Source organism: Oncorhynchus nerka, linkage group LG22, assembly GCF_034236695.1.
Source record: "Oncorhynchus nerka isolate Pitt River linkage group LG22, Oner_Uvic_2.0, whole genome shotgun sequence".
In the NCBI taxonomy this organism is placed as follows: Eukaryota; Metazoa; Chordata; class Actinopteri; order Salmoniformes; family Salmonidae; genus Oncorhynchus; species Oncorhynchus nerka.
This window is the reverse complement of record NC_088417.1, coordinates 93,011,056-93,034,181: the sequence shown is the minus strand read 5'-3', so window position 1 is coordinate 93,034,181 and position 23,126 is coordinate 93,011,056. Positions and strand designations below refer to the sequence as shown.

At 41.7% G+C, this 23,126-nt stretch overlaps 1 protein-coding gene across 3 annotated transcripts in view; it reads right to left on the bottom strand.

The window, feature by feature from the left end:
* Positions 1–23,126, bottom strand: part of LOC115106007 (zinc finger protein 462-like) — a 72,319-nt gene that overhangs the window by 34,129 nt on the left and 15,064 nt on the right. For all 3 annotated transcript variants that reach the window (XM_029628570.2, XM_029628571.2, XM_029628572.2), the window contains exon 2: positions 144–400. In XM_029628570.2, the coding sequence (XP_029484430.2) occupies positions 144–369 (226 nt within the window). In that variant the 5' untranslated portion in view covers positions 370–400. The remainder of the gene's footprint in view (positions 1–143; positions 401–23,126) is intronic.

Below are 23,126 nucleotides of genomic sequence, written 5' to 3'. Positions count from 1 at the left end.
TGCATCTTTATATAAATATATAAAATATGTACGTATAAGAAATATATGTAAAGTATAAATATGTAAAGTATAAGACATATCATTCATAATAATGAATCATAATCATTTGTCCATACACAACACAGTCGATGGAGTGCCCTTACCCGTTTCAGTTTGGGGAGATTCATTCTGCTCATCCTCCTCCTCCCCCTCTGTCTGGCTGGGGGAGTTAAGAGAGTCTGACCTGGACTGGCAGGGACTCCCGCCCCCCTCTCCGTCTCCGACGTCCGTGGGCTGCAGGAAGGCTGTGTGGACATCCTGGATGTGGGCCTTGAGGTCGTCATATGACTCAGCACGGAAGTCACAGCCATCGCACTGTAGCACCTCCATCGCTGAGGACTCCCTGGAAAATCAGGGAAACCTGGCAAAGGAAAAACATAAGAGAAGAGAATGGGTGAGTAGGGAAAGAAAATAAAGTGAAGGGACGATGCCTCAGTCTCAGTCAAAAAACATGTCACATTTAGGCCACATGGGTGGAAACACAAAAGTATTTAGGTCTAGCACCGGTGTAGGCTAAAACCCTGGGATAGAAATGAGTGTAGGCTAAAACCCTGGGATAGAAATGAGTGTAGGCTAAAACCCTGGTATAGAAATTAGTGTAGGCTAAAACCCTGGGATAGAAATGCAACAGTAGAGCCATTTTGGAGAAGGCAAGACAAGAGAATTGGTCAGTTTCTGCCTCGGTCTCACACGTCAACATTAGAGACATCTACAGACGGCTGGATTCTTCAGCTCTGACATCACTGCAGCGCATACTAAGAAGATCTGTTGTTGTTGTTGCTGCTGCATGGTTCCAAGAACAATGGGCAATCTGAGGAGGGATTACTGAGTTGATTTGTTCCATTTTTATTACCTTGGGATAAACTACAGCTGGAGAGCAGCGCCATCAGGATGCATCCCAAATAGTACCCTATTCCTGATATGACGCACTACATTTGACCAGGGCACTATGGGCGGTGGTCAAAAGTAGAGCGCTAAAAAAGGGACTAGGGTACTATTTGGGACGCATAACCGTCAGACTGCGTCCCAATATTTACATCACACACACACACAATTCCCTCAGATTGCATCAAGTCCCTCCCAAATAAGACTTAAATCAATCCACACAGAGAGAAAGATAAAGCTTTGTGTCCGCAGTGCTATTCTGTTCCATGATGAAACACACAACTGATGTAACTGATAATGGTCAGTGCTATCTGGTATCCTTGGGACGTCCCGACCCTAATCCTTAACCCCTACCCTAACATTAACCATAATCCTTACCTTAAACATTTTAAACGGGGTAGAGAAGTCCCAAGGTTCACGGATAGCGAGGACCAACTGATAATAACCTGTCACCTCTGACCTCGACATTCTAACTAACCAATGGCATTGCTTGTTGGTCAAACTGACTTGCTGCACATAAATACACCGATATGCCATTCATTGACATTTCTCTGTTTCAAATAGACAGTTTTCAATGTAGACCAATGCCACATAAACACACACTGGTGTGTATTGTTACGATACAAACATAAATCCCAAACTTGTGGACAGACTAGTCCCAAGAGGAATAAAGTATTACACAGTGTGGCAAAAAACCACACAACTCCAAATGTAACCCGCTTCCCATTCTAAAACATGTTTCCAAAACTATGGATGGTAAACAAATAGCACCGGGCAGTTTTTAGAGCATCACAAAAGACAATCTTAATTAGCCATCTCTGTCTACAGTCCGTGTCAGTTAAAAAGCAAAAAAACACAGAGAGTGAAACATGAGTGGGGCATAAAATGGCTGTTTATGTGGCAGTTATGACAGCTATTTCATCAAAAGGGGTTTCGCCTCTTATCCAAACTTCTTTGTGTGATGACACACAGAGAGACACACGGCATTACCTTGAAATGTAACTCATTAACATTCAAACTCGTCACAGCGTGATGGGCACTCTTTTTATTATTAACACTTTCTAAATGAAGGCTGAACTAAAACACCAGGACTAATTCTGCAGAAAGCAGAACAGGCCATATTTAATACATTTGCCACAGGTCATCTGTGCTGTGCATTCGTCTAGACCAAGGACATTAATATTTGCATGTATTCAAAGAGGATTATTGCTTCCCTCTACTAGCACAGTGTAGCCCAGTGAAATATGCATCGTATTGTATAATCCTTTGGTCTTGGCAGAACAATCATAACATAGCATTCTGGGGGTTATTTATTGGTAAGATGTCTATAGAATTTGACCAGCCCTTATGGCAATAGTCTATACAACCAGCACAAGTTCATATTCAAATATATACTGTTCAGAACAGTAGAAGGTAGAAAGAAGAGCACTAAAAAGCTGTTGACTTTAGAAAGCCTCTGTTATTCGACTCCCTGGCCCTATCTTACAGAGCCATCCACCAGCATTCCTGTCCTAGGAGGATCTTTGCAATACCACCACAAGGCCAATATATATCCTGTTTATCTGAAGCTCCTGCACCTGTGGCAAAATGGTGGCCAGTAAATGTCAATTTGAGTTTGAGCACAAACTCTTCCTTTACCTGGTCCTGTAAACATACACCATAGTAGCAACAAAATAACAGGTTGAACAGTGTAACCTGGTGCAGAGCTCCAATGACACAGTGACTTCTCCTCTCCTATGGCTAACTGTGGTAGAAGGGGACATTATTTTCAGTCATCTGTCCATTTGTTTTGGTATTGCCCCTATGTAGCTTATTTTTGGCTGCAGGTTCAGCAGACCTCTGGTATAAAACCATAGCAGTTAACGTCCGTGCAGTAACCAACCAATCTCCACTGGAACAGCCCCTGCAGCCTGCCAGTGGGTACCGAGAAGCCAGTTCCTGCTCCCTCATTGTTGTCCAGGGTCAAGTTGATCTGTGGCAGCTCTCTCGTCGGAACTCGGAACATGGAATACAAAACAAAGATGCATTCTAATGCCAGGATCCTTGACATGGATATCAAGAACGTTCCTGCTACTATCTCCCTTGGTGTCAGTTTAGTGACTCCATGCCAGCCACACCAAGTTAATGGACGGTATTTGTAATGCTTTTATCTGCTCTGTCGGCGCTCTGACAGTCAGGCACTGAGCTGTGCAGCAGATCCTTTGAGCTTCAAGGGCAGCCATTTTAGGAGCCAGCCAGCTATGTGTGCTTAGGTGTTCAGCCAGTGCTCTCACTGCACAACATGGCTCCACAGATCAGATCCTCCTCACAGAGGCTGCATCCCAAATGGCTCCCTATTCACTACGTTTGACCAGATCCCTATGGGGCCCTGGTCAAAATAGGGCTCTGGTCAAACGATAGGGCTCTGGTCAAATGTAGTGGACTATATAGAGAATAGGGTGCCATTTGTGACGGGTCCTGAGACAGCCCAGACAGTCACTTGAGAGCTGCTGACAGAAATCTATCTGCCAGATGTACTGTGTCTCAAGTCCTTCAGCCTGCCTGCCTTGCCTGCAATGTAGCTCAGCAAAACCACCTCGCACTTGCCAGCCTTCCTGACTTAGCCCTTTCATTCATTGATGACAATACATTTATTGGAGACAAAAAAAATTACTTTGAAAATAACCAAATAATTAAGAGGGTCAGGCCTTTGGAATGACACCACATCAGCTTCTTTAAAACAAATTGGGAAGGGAAAAATATTGCGCTGTTATATAGCGCTGTTTATGACTTCAAGCCTATCAACTCCCGAGATGAGGCTGGTGTAACAGAAGTGAAATGGCTAGCTAGTTAGCGTGCGCTAATAGCGTTTCAAACGTCACTCGCTCTGAGCCTTCTAGTAGTTGTTCCCCTTGCTCTGCATGGGTAATGCTGCTTCGATGGTGGCTGTTATCGTTGTGTTGCTGGTTCGAGCCCAGGGAGGAGCGAGGAGAGGGACAGAAGCTATACTGTTACACTGGCAGTGTTGTTGTAATTGTCATTATTACAAATAAAATGTAAAACAATTGTCTGATTAATCGGTATCGTCTTTTTTGGTCCTCCAATAATCGGTATCGGAAAATCATAATCGGTCGACCTCTAGTGGAGAGGAGTGAGGAAGAGAAGGGAGGACGAGAGGATAGGAGAGGAAGATGGGAGAGGAAGATGGGAGGAAGAGAAGAGTGAGGAAAGAGGGGAGGAAGATAGGGAAAACAGGCCAGCATGACCCTGCCACCTGATTCTGCTCCCCAGATTCCAAAGTCTACTGACATTTGTTAATCACCAACCAGTCTCTCTGCATCGGCGAGGCCTGCCAGCAGTCACACCCTCTACTCAAACTGGGCCCGGCCTGGCGGCAGCAGCTGCCCTGTCTGAAAGAGGCCTTTGAATAAGCCAGCATTAAGCTGATTAAGAGTACAGAGGTTTTGTTCTTAGCCGTTGGTCGGTCTGGTCTCAACCAATCCACCATCTCCTGCAGTATACAGGAGAGGCAGGCAAGGGAAGCCGCAGATTAAATTATGTGGCCACATTTAACTGATAACACACTACAGACATGTTATGGTGGTGTAGAGATCCTCAATTATTAATCCTGGATTGATTGAGAACATTATTGATCTCTTGTGTTGTGTCATCTCTCATGGACATCAATCTATTGTTGTCCATGAGAGATGACACAACACAAGAGAGATTCATAAATTATTATTTAATATTTGAAAAGGTTTACAAATAACAAACATACAACCAAATGTTGACAGAAACCAGATATCTGTCACTTCATCTAGAAGCTCTCTGACACTTCATGTAGAAGCTCTCTCCCACAGCTCCCTGAGACTTCATCTAGAAGCTCTCTGACACTTCATCTAGAAGCTCTCTTGACACTTCCTCTAGAATATCTCCTGTCACTTCCTCTAGAAGATCTCCTGACACTTCATCTAGAAGATCTCCTGACACTTCATCTAGAACATCTCCTGACACTTCCTCTAGAAGATCTCTTGACACTTCCTCTAGAATATCTCCTGTCACTTCCTCTAGAAGATCTCCTGACACTTCATCTAGAAGATCTCCTGACACTTCATCTAGAAGATCTCCTGACACTTCCTCTAGAAGATCTCCTGACACTTCATCTAGATCTCCTGACACTTCCTCTAGAAGATCTCTGACACTTCATGTAGAAGCACTCTCCCACAGCTCTCTGACACATCATCTAGAAGCTCTCTGACACTTCATCTAGAAGCTCTCTGACACTTCATCTAGAAGCTCTCTCCAACAAATCTGACACTTCATGTAGAAGCTCTCTCCCACAGCTCTCTGTCACTTCATCTAGAAGCTCTCTCCCACAGCTCTCTGACACTTCATCTAGAAGCTCTCTGACATTTCATCTAGAAGCTCTCTTGATACTTCCTCTAGAAGCTCTCTCCAACAAATCTGACACTTCATGTAGAAGCTCTCTCCCACAGTTCTCTGACACTTCATCTAGAAGCTTTCTGACACTTCATCTGGAAGCTCTCTGACACTTCATCTGGAAGCTCTCTGACACTTCATCTGGAAGCTCTCTGACACTTCACCTAGAAGCTCTCTCCAACAAATATCTGACACTTCATGTAGAAGCTCTCTCCCACAGCTCTCTGACACTTCATGTAGAAGCTCTCTCCCACAGCTCTCTGATACTTCCTCTAGAAGTGCTCTCCAACAAATCTCTGACACTTCATGTAGAAGCACTCTCCCACAGCTCTCTGACACTTCATCTAGAAGCTCTCTCCAACAAATCTCTGACACTTCATGTAGAAGCTCTCTCCCACAGCTCTCTGACACTTCATCTAGAAGCTCTCTGACACTTCCTCTAGAAGCTCTCCCACAAATCTGACACTTCATGTAGAAGCAATCTCCCACAGCTCTGTCACTTCATCTAGAAGCTCTCTTGACACTTCATCTAGAAGATCTCTGACACTTCATGTAGAAGCACTCTCCCACAGGTCTCTGACACTTCATCTAGAAGCTCTCCGACACTTCATCTAGAAGCTCTCTTGACACTTCCTCTAGAAGCTCTCTCCAACAAATCTGACACTTCATGTAGAAGCTCTCTCCCACAGTTCTCTGACACTTCATCTAGAAGCTTTCTGACACTTCATCTGGAAGCTCTCTGACACTTCATCTGGAAGCTCTCTGACACTTCATCTGGAAGCTCTCTCCAACAAATATCTGACACTTCATGTAGAAGCTCTCTCCCACAGCTCTCTGACACTTCATCTAGAAGCTCTCTGACACTTCCTCTAGAAGCTCTCTCCAACAAATCTCTTGACACTTCATGTAGAAGCTCTCTCCCACAGCTCTCTGACACTTCATCTAGAAGCTCTCTGACACTTCCTCTAGAAGATCTCCTGACACTTCATCTAGAAGATCTCCTGACACTTCATCTAGAAGATCTCCTGACACTGCATCTAGAAGATCTCCTGACACTTCATCTAGAAGATCTCCTGACACTTCCTCTAGAAGATCTCTGACACTTCCTCTAGAAGATCTCTGACACTTCCTCTAGAAGATCTCTGACACTTCCTCTAGAAGATCTCTGACACTTCCTCTAGAAGCTCTCTCCCACAGCTCTCTGACACTTCATCTAGAAGCTCTCTCCAACAAATCTCTGGCACTTCATCTAGAAGCTCTCTCCCACAGCTCTCTGATACTTCATCTAGAAGATCTCCTGACACTTCATCTAGAAGATCTCCTGACACTTCATCTAGAAGATCTCCTGACACTTCCTCTAGAAGATCTCCTGACACTTCCTCTAGAAGATCTCTGACACTTCCTCTAGAAGATCTCTGACACTTCCTCTAGAAGCTCTCTCCCACAGCTCTCTGACACTTCATCTAGAAGCTCTCTCCAACAAATCTCTGGCACTTCATCTAGAAGCTCTCTCCCACAGCTCTCTGATACTTCATCTAGAAGATCTCTGACACTTCATCTAGAAGCTCTCTGACATTTCATCTAGAAGCTCTCTTGACACTTCCTCTAGAAGCTCTCTCCAACAAATCTGACACTTCATGTAGAAGCTCTCTCCCACAGCTCTCTGACACTTCATCTAGAAGCTCTCTGACACTTCATCTAGAAGCTTTCTGACACTTCATCTGGAAGCTCTCTGACACTTCATCTAGAAGCTCTCTTGACACTTCCTCTAGAAGCTCTCTCCAACAAATCTCTGACACTTCATGTAGAAGCACTCTCCCACAGCTCTCTGTCACTTCCTCTAGAAGCTCTCTCACACAGCTCTCTGACACTTCATCTAGAAGCTCTCTGACACTTCATCTAGAAGCTCTCTGACACTTCATCTAGGATATCTGTCACTTCATCTAGAAGATCTGACACTTCCTCTAGAAGCTCTCTCCCACAAATCTCGGACACTTCATGTTGAAGCACTCTCCCACAGCTCTCTGTCACTTCCTCTAGAAGATCTCTCTCACAGCTGCCACTTTATCTATGTCAACATTGTACAGATCCAGATTCTTCAGAACATCATATGGGTTCATTTGTTAAGCTAATTGTCATATATTCAAAATGTAACTTTCAGAATGAATATGGTACAATGAAGACTCGGCAATGTCAACACAAAACTAGATTTAGACTTTGAGCTTCAGGCTTATTACTTCAGACCTTATGGGTCAAATATTTATATATTCAACCCATGGCTTTCAGAATGAATATGGAAAAAACAAGACTACCACTAGACAGCTTCAGACCTAATGGTTCAACATGTTGTCCTTTCTAAACCAGAATGAATATGTTACAAGCAAGAGTCTGCCACCTATAAAATTGCCTCATGGGTCAATGGAATTAAGTGGAATATTAATATTGTCTGTATATGCATTGTTCTTTCGAAGGCAAAACCCACCATTGGTGTGCGTATCCAAAGAGCTCTTTTTTTCCATGTCATATAACCATAGCACCGGTTCTAATCTTAGTGCCAATACAGTGTATCAAACTCCAGGCGGTGCAATTGTCAGATGACATGAAATAGAGACGTTTGGCCTTCAAAATAACAATGCATGTGCAAAAAATACTTCCACCGCCATATTTTACAGTAGGGATGATCTTTGATATTATGGGGCTATTTTGCTTCCAATGGTCCTGGGGCCCTTGTTAAGGTCAACTGCATCATGAAATTTATCAAGTACCAGGACATTTTTGCCAAAACCCTGGTTGCCTCTGCCAGGAGGATGAAACTTGGCCGCAAATGAATTTTCCAGCAAGACAATTACCCCAATTTGTATTTTTCTATATATAGACACACTCTTGTGTATTAACTTGGATCAAACATTTCGGGAAGCCTTCCACAAGTTTCCCACAACAAGTTGTCCTCCTGAGAGAGCTGGTGTAACTGAGTCAGATTTGTAGGCCTCCTTGCTCGCACACAATTTTCAGTTCTGCCCTCAAATGTTCTATAGGATTGAGGTCAGGGCTTTGTGATGGCTACTCCAACACCTTGACTTTGTTGTCCTTAAGCCATTTTGCTACAACTTTGGAAGTATGCTTCGGGTCATTGTTCATTTGGAAGACCCATTTGCGACTAAGCTTCAACTTCCTGACTGACGTCTTGAGATGTTGCTTCAATATATCCAAATAATTTTACATCCTCATGATGCCATCTATTTTGTGAAGTGCACCAGTTCCTCCTGCAGCAAAGCACTCCCACAACATGATGCTGCCACCCCCGTGCTTCAAGGTTGGGATGGTGTTCTTTGGCTTGCAAGCATCCCCCCTTTTCCTCCAAACATAACGATGGTCATTATGACCAACAGTTCTATTTTTGTTTCATCAGACCAGAGTACATTTCTCCAAAAAGTATGATATTTGTTCCCATGTGCAGTTGCAAACCGTAGTCTGTTTTTTTTATGGAGGTTTTGGAGTAGTTTACATTTACATTACATTTAAGTCATTTAGCAGACGCTCTTATCCAGAGCGACTTACAAATTGGTGCATTCACCTTATGACATCCAGTGGAGCAGCCACTTTACAATAGTGCATCTAAATCTTTTAAGGGGGGGGGGGTGAGAAGGATTACTTTATCCTATCCTAGGTATTCCTTAAAGAGGTGGGGTTTCAGGTGTCTCCGGAAGGTGGTGATTGACTCCGCTGTCCTGGCGTCGTGAGGGAGTTTGTTCCACCATTGGGGGGCCAGAGCAGCGAACAGTTTTGACTGGGCTGAGCGGGAACTGTACTTCCTCAGTGGTAGGGAGGCGAGCAGGCCAGAGGTGGATGAACGCAGTGCCCTTGTTTGGGTGTAGGGCCTGATCAGAGCCTGGAGGTACTGAGGTGCCGTTCCCCTCACAGCTCCATAGGCAAGCACCATGGTCTTGTAGCGGAGTAGTGGCTTATTCCTTGCTGAGCGGCCTTCCAGGTTATGTTTATATAGCACTTGTTTGGCTGGGGATATAGATACTTTGTACCTGTTTCCTGCAGCATCTTCAAGGGGTCCTTTGCTGTTGTTCTGGGATTGATTTGCACTTTTCGCACCAAAGTATGTTCATCTCTAGGAGACAGAACTTGTCTCCTTCCTGAGCTGTATGAAGGAGGTCTACTATTTTTTCTGAGGTCTTGGCTGATTTCTTTTAATTTTCCCATGACGTCAAGCAAAGAGTCACTGAGTTTGAAGGTAGGCCTTGAAATACATCCACAGGTACACCTCCAATTGACTCAAATGATGTCAATTAGCCTTTCAGAAGCTTCTAAAGCCATGACATAATTTTCTGGAATTTTCCAAGCTGTTGCACAGTCAACTTAGTGTATGTAAACTTCTGACCCACTGGAATTGTGATACAGTGAAATAACCTGTCTGTAAACAATTGCACAAAGTAGATGTCCTAACCGACTTGCCAAAACTATAGTTTGTTAACAAGAAGTGTGTAGAGACCTACACTAGCCCTACCTAACGATCAAGTCAATTATTGTCATAAAGGCTGTGCTGGCCTGTTTTTATATGTATTCTAAAACAGTAGCCTAATAAACTGCATGTTTTTCCGACTCGTAGTGGGAGGACCAAAAGCCATGTATTTACATCCACAGGAGATCATAGATTAGGGTGTGGTTCAATACAGTTTGACCAACACAACCTAACATAAGTTTGATTTGAGTTTTTTTCCTAATAAAGCATTTTTAATATTCACATTTTCCCAGCGGTGGTGTGTTTCCACCAAACAGACTTGTTTCAGATCAAAATCAATGTGTGATGACGTAGTGCAACCCGGACATAGATGGTCCATGAATCGGCATATGCGAATACCAGTAGATTACCTTTGAAACAATGGTCGAACATCTTGGATGCAGTCTCCAGTTTTGATTATACCTCAGTGTTCCGGACCCCACTGGATGTTATTTACCATAATAACTCTAAGAGCATGTTGTGATACGTGTTATTTACCATAATAACTGTAAGAGCATGTTGTGATACTCTAGTAGCATATACTGTATGTTATTTACCATAATAACTCTAAGAGCATGTTGCGATACTGTAGCCTATATGTTCTTTACCATAATAACTGTAAGAGCATGTTGTGATACGTGTTATTTTCCATAATAACTCTAAGAGCATGTTGTGATATGTGTTATTTACCATAATAACTGTAAGAGCATGTTGTGATACTCTAGTAGCATATACTGTATGTTATTTACCATAATAACTCTAAGAGCATGTTGCGATACTGTAGCCTATATGTTCTTTACCATAATAACTGTAAGAGCATGTTGTGATACGTGTTATTTTCCATAATAACTCTAAGAGCATGTTGTGATACATGTTATTTTCCATAATAACTCTAGTAGCATATACTGTATGTTATTTTCCATAATAACTCTAAGAGCATGTTGTGATACGTGTTATTTTCCATAATAACTGTAAGAGCATGTTGTGATACGTGTTATTTTCCATAATAACTGTAAGAGCATGTTGTGATACATGTTATTTTCCATAATAACTCTAAGAGCATGTTGTGATACTGTAGCCTATATGTTCTTTACCATAACTGTCAGAGCTTGTGTTGTGTCATTGTATATCGATAACGTCATCGCCGGTTGGGGCGAGTCTCGTTTAAGTGTACAGTTTCATCTCCAGCTGCAAGGAGATGAAGCTTTGACACGATGAAACAACTTGCTATAAAAGGGTCAATTCCGCCACTTTAGAACCAGTTATTATCCTGTTAGTATATACGCAGTACTTTAAGATTTGATACACATTTTAATCTTTTATCGTTGTTGTTAGTCATACTGCACAATTCCTTGTTTTTGTCATTTTGAAGCTTCTGTGTTGCCCTCGTCTACAGTATACTACGATTCCCATGGTGCATTACGTCTCCCATAATGCAATGCTCCGTCTAGGTTAGCCTGCAGTTAGCTTAGCTTAGAATGTCATTTTGAATTCATTTCATGTCATTGACCACGTTCCCATCCACAGTTTTAATGCGAGTAAAGTCATAGTATTTTTTTTAAATAACGACAGCTGTGTAATTTTATAAATGACGACAGATCATTTGTTTGTTCGACATGGTGAGATATTGTCTGTAAAATTAATTATGCAGGAAACGGCGGTGGTAACCGATATATCAAAGTAAATTTGGAGTCACGCGACGATATGGTGTATGGTCCTCCCACTACGACTCAGTAAACAATAGTTTATTAGGCTACAGATGAAATAAGTTATGAAGGGTGGTGGAACTGCACGGTGAGAAGCTTGATGCTGCTTTCCAATAAATAGAGGGTCTTATTCTGGTGACATGGTGATCGATGCGTGACTGCCGTTTGACAAATACAAATACTCTGGCTCTTATCCATCATCATCTCATGTAGATAGCTAACCTGCACAGCCTACCCACATCGTATATAGGAGATGTGGGCTAGGTCACAGGTGCCAAGACCAGAGTAGGCACATTTCCTATATAACACAACAGTTTTTGTGACAAAACTAATCGGTAGAGTTGAAAATGCGATGGAAACACATTGAACTTCAATCTGTATGTGAAAATGTAAGCGATAAAGTCAGTTTTGTGTGCACTACGTCATCACACATTGATTTTGACCTGAAACAAGTCTGTTTGGTGGAAACACCACCGCTGGGAAAATGTGCAAATTAAAAATGTTTTATTAGAAAAAAAACTAAAATCAAACTTATTTGCAACTGTTCAGGGAAGTCAGGAACAAATACACGCAGTCAGTCAGGAAAGCAAAGGCAAGCTTTTTCAAGCAGAAATTTGCATCCTGTAGCTCTAACTCCAAAAAGTTCTGGGACACTGGAAAGTCCATGGAGAACAAGAGCACCTCCTCCCAGCTGCCCACTGCACTCAGGCTAGGTAACACGGTCACCACCGATAAATCCATGATAATCGAAAACTTCAACAAGCATTTCTCAACGGCTGGCCATGCCTTCCTCCTGGCTACTCCAACCTCGGCCAACAGCTCAGCCCCCCCGCAGATACTCGCCCAAGCCTCCCCAGCTTCTCCTTTACCCAAATCCAGATAGCAGATGTTCTGAAAGAGCTGCAAAACCTGTACCCGTACAAATCAGCTGGGCTTGACAATCTGGACCCTCTATTTCTGAAACTATCCGCCGCCATTGTCGCAACCCCTATTACCAGCCTGTTCAACCTCTCTTTCATATCGTCTGAGATCCCCAAGGATGGGAAAGCTGCCGCAGTCATCCCCCTCTTCAAAGGGAGAGACACCCTGTACCCAAACTGTTACAGACCTACAGTGCCTTGCGAAAGTATTCGGCCCCCTTGAACTTTGCGACCTTTTGCCACATTTCAGGCTTCAAACATAAAGATATAAAACTGTATTTTTTTGTGAAGAATCAACAACAAGTGGGACACAATCATGAAGTGGAACGACATTTATTGGATATTTCAAACTTTTTTAACAAATCAAAAACTGAAAAATTGGGCGTGCAAAATTATTCAGCCCCTTTAGTGCAGCAAACTCTCTCCAGAAGTTCAGTGAGGATCTCTGAATGATCCAATGTTGACCTAAATGACTAATGATGATAAATACAATCCACCTGTGTGTAATCAAGTCTCCGTATAAATGCACCTGCACTGTGATAGTCTCAGAGGTCCGTTAAAAGCGCAGAGAGCATCATGAAGAACAAGGAACACACCAGGCAGGTCCGAGATACTGTTGTGAAGAAGTTTAAAGCCGGATTTGGATACAAAAATATTTCCCAAGCTTTAAATATCCCAAGGAGCACTGTGCAAGCGATAATATTGAAATGGAAGGAGTATCAGACCACTGCAAATCTACCAAGACCTGGCCGTCCCCCTAAACTTTCAGCTCATACAAGGAGAAGACTGATCAGAGATGCAGCCAAGAGGCCCATGATCACTCTGGATGAACTGCAGAGATCTACAGCTGAGGTGGGAGACATTTACATTTAAGTCATTTAGCAGACAACAATCAGTCGTATATTGCACAAATCTGGCCTTTATGGAAGAGTGGCAAGAAGAAAGCCATTTCTTAAAGATATCCATAAAAAGTGTTGTTTAAAGTTTGCCACAAGCCACCTGGGAGACACACCAAACATGTGGAAGAAGGTGCTCTGGTCAGATGAAACCAAAATGGAACTTTTTGGCAACAATGCAAAACGTTATGTTTGGCGTAAAAGCAACACAGCGCATCATCCTGAACACACCATCCCCACTGTCAAACATGGTGGTGGCAGCATCATGGTTTGGGCCTGCTTTTCTTCAGCAGGGACAGGGAAGATGGTTAAAATTGATGGGAAGATGGATGGAGCCAAATACAGGACCATTCTGGAAGAAAACCTGATGGAGTCTGCAAAAGACCTGAGACTGGGACGGAGATTTGTCTTCCAACAAGACAATGATCCAAAACATAAAGCAAAATCTACAATGGAATGGTTCAAAAATAAACATATCCAGGTGTTAGAATGGCCAAGTCAAAGTCCAGACCTGAATCCAATCGAGAATCTGTGGAAAGAACTGAAAACTGCTGTTCACAAATGCTCTCCATCCAACCTCACTGAGCTCGAGCTGTTTTGCAAGGAGGAATGGGAAAAAATGTCAGTCTCTCGATGTGCAAAACTGATAGAGACATACTCCAAGCGACTTACAGCTGTAATCGCAGCAAAAGGTGGCGCTACAAAGTATTAAATTAAGGGGCTGATTAATTTTGCACGCCCAATTTTTCAGTTTTTGGTTTGTTAAAAAAGTTTGAAATATCCAATAAATGTCGTTCCACTTCATGATTGTGTCTCACTTGTTGATTCTTCACAAAAAAATACGGTTTTATATCTTTATGTTTGAAGCCTGAAATGTGGCAAAAGGTCGCAAAGTTCAAGGGAGCCGAATACTATCGCAAGGCACTGTATATCCATCCTGCCCTGCCTATCTAAGGTCTTCGAAAGTCAAGTCAACAAACAGATCACTGACCATCTCGAATCCCACCGTACCTTCTCCGCTGTGCAATCTGGTTTCCGAGCCGGTCACGGGTGCACCACAGCCACGCTCAAGGTACTAAACGATATCATAACCGCCATCGATAAAAGACAGTACTGTGCAGCCGTCTTCATCGACCTGGCCAAGGCTTTCGACTCTGTCAATCACCATATTCTTATCGGCAGACTCAGTAGCCTCAGTTTTTCTAATGACTGCCTTGCCTGGTTCACCAACTACTTTGCAGACAGAGTTCAGTGTGTCAAATCGGACGGCATGTTGTCCGGTCCTCTGGCAGTCTCTATGGGGGTGACACAGGGTTCAATTCTTGTGCCGACTCTTTTCTCTGTATATATCAATGATGTTGCTCTTGCTGCAGGCGATTCCCTGATCCACCTCTACGCAGACGACACCATTCTGTATACTTCTGGCCCTTCCTTGGACACTGTGCTATCTAACCTCCAAACGAGCTTCAATGCCATACAACACTCCTTCCGTGGCCTCCAACTGCACGCCCGACTAGCATCACCACCCTGGATGGTTCCGACCTAGAATACGGGGACATCTATAAGTACCTAGGTGTCTGGCTAGACTGTAAACTCTCCTTCCAGACTCATATCAAACATCTCCAATCTAAAATCAAATCTAGAGTCGGCTTTCTATTCCGCAACAAAGCCTCCTTCACTCACGCCGCCAAACTTACCCTAGTAAAACTGACTATCCTACCGATCCTAGACTTCGGCGACGTCATCTACAAAATAGCTTCCAATACTCTACTCAGCAAACTGGATGCAGTTTATCACAGTGCCATCTGTTTTGTTACTAAAGCACCTTATACCACCCACCACTGCGACCTGTATGCTCTAGTCGGCTGGCCCTCGCTACATATTCATCGCCAGACCCACTGGCTCCAGGTCATCTACAATTCCATGCTAGGTAAAGCTCCGCCTTATCTCAGTTCACTGGTCACGATGGCAACACCCACCCGTAGCACGCGCTCCAGCAGGTGTATCTCACTGATCATCCCTAAAGCCAACACCTCTTTTGGCCGCCTTTCCTTCCAGGTCTCTGCTGCCTGTGACTGGAACAAATTGCAAAAATCGCTGAAGTTGCAGACTTTTATCTCCCTCACCAACTTTAAACATCTGCTATCGGGGCAGCTAACTGATCGCTGCAGCTGTACATAGTCCATCGGTATATAGCCCACCCAATTTACCTACCTCATCCCCATACTGTTTTTATTGATTTACTTTTCTGCTCTTTTGCACACCAGTATCTCTACCTGCAAATGACCATCTGATCATTTATCACTCCAGTGTTAATCTGCAAAATTGTAATTATTCGCCTACCTCCTCATGCCTTTTGCACACAATGTATATAGACTCTTTTTTTCTACTGTGTTATTGACTTGTTTATTGTTTACTCCATGTGTAACTCTGTGTTGTTGTCTGTTCACACTGCTATGCTTTATCTTGGCCAGGTCGCAGTTGTAAATGAGAACTTGTTCTCAACTAGCCTACCTGGTTAAATAAAGGTGAAATAAATTTAAAAATTGTTTTTTAAATGATGTTAGGTTGTGTTGAAAGGGTCAAACTGTATTGAACCACACCCTAATCCATGATCTCCTGTGGACGTAAATACATGGCTTTTGGTCCTCCCACTACGAGTCGGAAAAACATGCAGTTTATTAGGCTACTGTTTTATAATAAATATAAAAACAGGCCAGCACAGCCTTTATGACAATAATTGACATGATCGTTAGGTAGGCCTAGTGTAGGTCTCTATTCTATAATGTCAGAGGTGTCCCTGGTGCCATGACGAGGGAAGAGAACAGGGAATACATTATGCATCACTGTGCCTTGGTATAAAAGAAAGGCCCAACGGACACCAGTCTGTTAGGGAATCGGCTGCACTGTGTTTTATTTCTGGCTGTGGCATGGGATGCCATTTTTCACACTTGACCCCTTACATTCTTGATATAATTACAATCACATTCTAAGTGCATTATTTATGTTGAGCGGACCAGACTATCAGACCCAGGGCTGCTCCTGTTTCTAAGTTGCACACCTGAGGAGAGAAGCTCCTAAATCACATATCACCTTAGCTAGCATTGGTAAGTCTGTGGTGAGTATGTCATGGGCCTGTTACCTAAAAAGGGTCTCCAAAGGATCTCCAAATGCATGCTTTGCTAGTTATTTTGGTTCAAAATGGGACTGGTGCCCCCCACTGTGCACACAAAGGTTATGCAAGCAACCAAAATAACTAACTAATCTCTAGTTCAAACGGATCGTTTTGGCTATACTACATACATAGTATCTTCTCACGAAAACGTCCTTAGCGTCAGAACGTTCTCCGTTTTTCTCTACGACCCCCACAAGCCCCACGGGACTCATCTGCACTCAGTAGCGCCAACGTGCCAACTTCTGTCTGTAGATTCCAAACCATTTGGGCTACAAACTAATACGATCTTATGGAAAGGAGATACTCTCTCTTTTGCTCTATGACCCCACGGTAAAAATATATATTTTTTAAATATGGAAGATCAGTGCCTTCAGAAAGTATTCACACCCCTTTTCTGCATTTTGTTGTGTTACAGACAGAATTTAAAATGGACTAAATTCAGATTTTTCCCCCACTGGCCTACACACAATACCCCATAATGTTAAAGTAGAATTGTGTTTGAACAACTGAGATCTATTGGGTGTGGATACCGTTGGAACCAGGATAATATTTGACCCCTCTCTAAACTTCCTTTCATTAGGCCTGTGACTTTCCTTTCACAACTGTTTCCTCTCCATCTATGGGAGACAGTGACAGTTAACATCACACAACAATTCTCCAAAGGTAAGAACTTCATAAACAACCTTGCACAGGGCCTTTGTTTTCCAGTGTATGTAGTTACGTCATAAACAACCTGCACTGCGTTTTCCGTTAAATGTTACTTATGTAGGTAAGCTATACATAAAACTCAATTGCCCCACGCCCCAAAACCCATGCCCCAAATCCCATGCCCAGTTTCCCAAGCCCAAAAACCCATGCCCAGTGGCCCACGCCCAAAACCCATGCCCAGTGGCCCACGCCCCAAAACCCATGCCCAGTGGCCCACGCCCCAAAACCCAGGCCCCAAATCCCATGCCCAGTGGCCCACGCCCCAAAACCCATGCCCAGTGGCCCACGCCCCAAAACCCATGCCCAGTGGCCCACGCCCCAAAACCCAGGCCCAGTGCCCCATGCCACAAAACCCAGGCCCAGTGCCCCATGCCCAAAAACCCAGGCCCAGTGGCCCACAATCCAAAACACAGACCAAGTGCCCCAACATCCAAAACACAGGCCCAGTTCCCCACAATCCAAAACACAGGCCCAGTGCCCACACCCTAAAATCCCCACACTCCGAAATACAGGCCCAGTGCCCACACTCCGAAATACAGGCCCAGTCTCCAAAATACAGGCCCAGTGCCCACACTCCGAAATACAGGTCCAGTGCCCACACTCCGAAATACAGGCCCAGTGCCCACGCCCAAACACAGGCCCAGTGCCCCACGCCCCAAAATACAGACCCAGTGACTCATACTGTATAATTAATATCTGTGCATAATAATACAAAATGTATACTAATACTAAACTCATACCGATGCTAAACCCATACTATTACTAAACCCACACTGATGGGCACTGCGTTCATCCACCTCTGGCCTGCTCGCCTCCCTACCACTGAGGAAGTACAGTTCCCGCGCAGCCCAGTCAAAACTGTTCGCTGCTCTGGCCCCCCAATGGTGGAACAAACTCCCTCACGACGCCAGGACAGCGGAGTCAATCACCACCTTCCGGAGACACCTGAAACCCCACCTCTTTCAGGAATACCTAGGATAGGATAAAGTAATCCTTCTCACCCCCCTTAAAAGATTTAGATGCACTATTGTAAAGTGGCTGTTCCACTGGATGTCTTAAGGTGAACGCACCAATTTGTAAGTCGCTCTGGATAAGAGCGTCTGCTAAATGACTTAAATGTAAATGTAATACTAAACCCATACTGATGCTAAATCCATACCAATACTAAACCCATACTGATGATAAATCCATACTAATACTAAACCCATACTGATGATATATCCATACTAATACTAAACCCATACCGATGATAAATCCATACTAATACTAAACCCATACCGATGCTAAATCCATACTAATACTAAACCCATACTGATGATAAATCCATACTAATACTAAACCCATACTGATGCTAAACCCATACTAATACTAAACCCATACTGATGATAAATCCATACTAATACTAAACCCATACCGATGATAAATCCATACTAATATTAAACCCATACTGATGATAAATCCATACTAATACTAAACCCATACTGATGATACATCCACACTAATACTAAACCCATACTGATGATAAATCCATACTAATACTAAACCCATACTGATGATAAATCCATACTAATACTAAACCCATACTGATGATAAATCCATACTAATACTAAACCCATACCGTTGATAAATCCATACTAATACTAAACCCATACCGATGATAAATCCATACTAATACTAAACCCATACCGATGCTAAACCCATACTGATGATAAATCCATACTAATACTAAACCCATACTGATGATAAATCCATACTAATACTAAACCCATACCGATGATAAATCCATACTAATACTAAACTCATACCGATGCTAAACCCATACTATTACTAAACCCACACTGATGGGCACTGCGTTCATCCACCTCTGGCCTGCTCGCCTCCCTACCACTGAGGAAGTACAGTTCCCGCGCAGCCCAGTCAAAACTGTTCGCTGCTCTGGCCCCCCAATGGTGGAACAAACTCCCTCACGACGCCAGGACAGCGGAGTCAATCACCACCTTCCGGAGACACCTGAAACCCCACCTCTTTCAGGAATACCTAGGATAGGATAAAGTAATCCTTCTCACCCCCCTTAAAAGATTTAGATGCACTATTGTAAAGTGGCTGTTCCACTGGATGTCTTAAGGTGAACGCACCAATTTGTAAGTCGCTCTGGATAAGAGCGTCTGCTAAATGACTTAAATGTAAATGTAATACTAAACCCATACTGATGCTAAATCCATACCAATACTAAACCCATACTGATGATAAATCCATACTAATACTAAACCCATACTGATGATATATCCATACTAATACTAAACCCATACCGATGATAAATCCATACTAATACTAAACCCATACCGATGATAAATCCATACTAATATTAAACCCATACTGATGATAAATCCATACTAATACTAAACCCATACTGATGATACATCCACACTAATACTAAACCCATACTGATGATAAATCCATACTAATACTAAACCCATACTGATGATAAATCCATACTAATACTAAACCCATACTGATGATAAATCCATACTAATACTAAACCCATACCGATGATAAATCCATACTAATACTAAACCCATACCGTTGATAAATCCATACTAATACTAAACCCATACCGATGATAAATCCATACTAATACTAAACCCATACCGATGCTAAACCCATACTGATGATAAATCCATACTAATACTAAACCCATACTGATGATAAATCCATACTAATACTAAACCCATACTGATGCTAAATCCATACTAATACTAAACCCATACCGATGCTAAATCCATAATGATGCTAAACCCATACCGATGCTAAATCCATAATGATGATAAATCCATACTAATACTAAACCCATACTGATGATAAATCCATACAATACTAAACCCATACTGATGATAAATCCATACTAATACTAAACCCATACCGATGATAAATCCATACTAATACTAAACCCATACCGATGATAAATCCATACTAATACTAAACCCATACCGATGCTAAACCCATACCGATGCTAAATCCACAATGATGCTAAACCCATACTGATGATAAATCCATACTAATACTAAACCCATACTGATGATAAATCCATACTAATACTAAACCCATACTGATGATAAATCCATACTAATACTAAACCCATACCGATGCTAAACCCATACTGATGATAAATCCATACTAATACTAAACCCATACTGATGATAAATCCATACTAATACTAAACTCATACCGATGCTAAATCCATACTAATACTAAACCCATACCGATGCTAAATCCATAATGATGCTAAACCCATAAAGATGCTAAATCCATAATGATGCTAAACCCATACTGATGATAAATCCATACTAATACTAAACCCATACTGATGATAAATCCATACTAATACTAAACCTATACTGATGATAAATCCATACAATACTAAACCCATACTGATGATAAATCCATACTAATACTAAACCCATACCGATGATAAATCCATACTAATACTAAACCCATACTGATGATAAATCCATACTAATACTAAACCCATACTGATGATACATCCACACTAATACTAAACCCATACCGATGCTAAACCCATACTGATGATAAATCCATACTAATACTAAACCCATACTGATGATAAATCCATACTAATACTAAACCCATACTGATGCTAAACCCATACTGATGATAAATCCATACTAATACTAAACCCATACTGATGATAAATCCATACTAATACTAAACCCATACTGATGATAAATCCATACTAATACTAAACCCATACCGATGATAAATCCATACTAATACTAAACCCATACCGATGATAAATCCATACTAATACTAAACCCATACCGATGCTAAACCCATACTGATGATAAATCCATACTAATACTAAACCCATACTGATGGTAAATCCATACTAATACTAAACCCATACCGATGCTAAATCCATACTAATACTAAACCCATACCGATGCTAAATCCATAATGATGCTAAACCCATACCGATGCTAAATCCATAATGATGATAAATCCATACTAATACTAAACCCATACTGATGATAAATCCATACAATACTAAACCCATACTGATGATAAATCCATACTAATACTAAACCCATACCGATGATAAATCCATACTAATACTAAACCATACCGATGATAAATCCATACTAATACTAAACCCATACCGATGCTAAACCCATACCGATGCTAAATCCACAATGATGCTAAACCCATACTGATGATAAATCCATACTAATACTAAACCCATACTGATGATAAATCCATACTAATACTAAACCCATACTGATGATAAATCCATACTAATACTAAACCCATACTGATGATAAATCCATACTAATACTAAACCCATACCGATGCTAAATCCATAATGATGCTAAATCCATACTGATGCTAAACACATACTAATACTAAATCCATATTGATACTAAATCCATACCAATACTAAATCCATATTGATACTAAATCCATACTAATACTATACTACTACTGAACCCATTCTAATTCTTAACCCATACTAATACTAAACCCATACTGATACTAATACTAAACCCATATTGATACTAATACTAAACCCATATTGATACTAATACTAAACCCATATTGATACTAATACTAAACCCATATTGATACTAATACTAAACCCATATTGATACTAATACTAAACCCATACTGATACTAATACTAAACCCATACTAATACTAAACCCCTACTGATACTAAACCCATACTAATACTAATCCCATACTGATACTACACCCATAATAACACTAACCCCATACTAATACCAAATCCATACTAATACCAATACTAATACTAAGTCCATTCTGGGATTGTTGAGAAGTAGACCGCTTTGAACAGGGGTTAATACTTATTTCCATGGACCATCAATTTGTAATAGTTCCTATTATGCAATTGTTTCTAGTTACCAACATATAGCAATATATTACCAAAACCTCTAACCAATTAACTTACTATTCATCACTACCTTACAAGTTCTACTCAATAATACATGTTTCACTACTTATTTACTATATACATGAGTGGTAAGTCAGGACTGATGATGTTGACCGATTTCCTTATTTCATTGTTTTACTTAACCTTTATTTAACTAGGCAAGCAAGTCAAGAACAAATTCTTATTTACAATGACGGCCTAGGAACAGTGGGTTAACTGCCTTGTTCAGGGGCAGAATGACAGATTTTTACCCTGTCAGTTCGGGATTCGATCTAGCAACCTTTCGGTTACTGGCCCAACGCTCTAACCAATAGGCCACCTGCTGGCCTGCCACCCCTTATATGAACAATAATTCAGTAAATCTTTGTAATTGTTGCATGTTGAGTCTATATTTTTGTTCAGTGTACATAATAAACTCAGCAAAAAAATAAACATCCTCTCACTGTTAACTGTGTTTATTTTCAGCAAACTTAACATGTGTAAATATTTGTATGAACATAACAAGATTCAACAACTGAGACAAACTGAACAAGTTCCACAGACATGTGACTAACATAAATGGAATAATGTGTCCCTGAACAAAAAGGGGGGGGGATCAAAATCAAAAGTAACAGTCAGTATCTGGTGTGGCCACCAGCTGCATTAACTTCTCTAGGATAGGGGGCAGCTTTTGGAATTTTGGATGAAAAGCATGCCCAAATTCAACTGCCTGCTACTCATCCCCGGAAGATAAGATATGCATATTAGTAGTAGTTTTGGATAGAAAACACTCTGAAGTTTCTAAAACTGTTTGAATCATGTCTGTGAGTATAACAGAACTTATGTAGCAGGCGAAACCCCGAGGACAAACCATTCAGATTTTGTTTTGTTTTTTTGAGGTCACTCTTTTCAATGGGAATCCAGA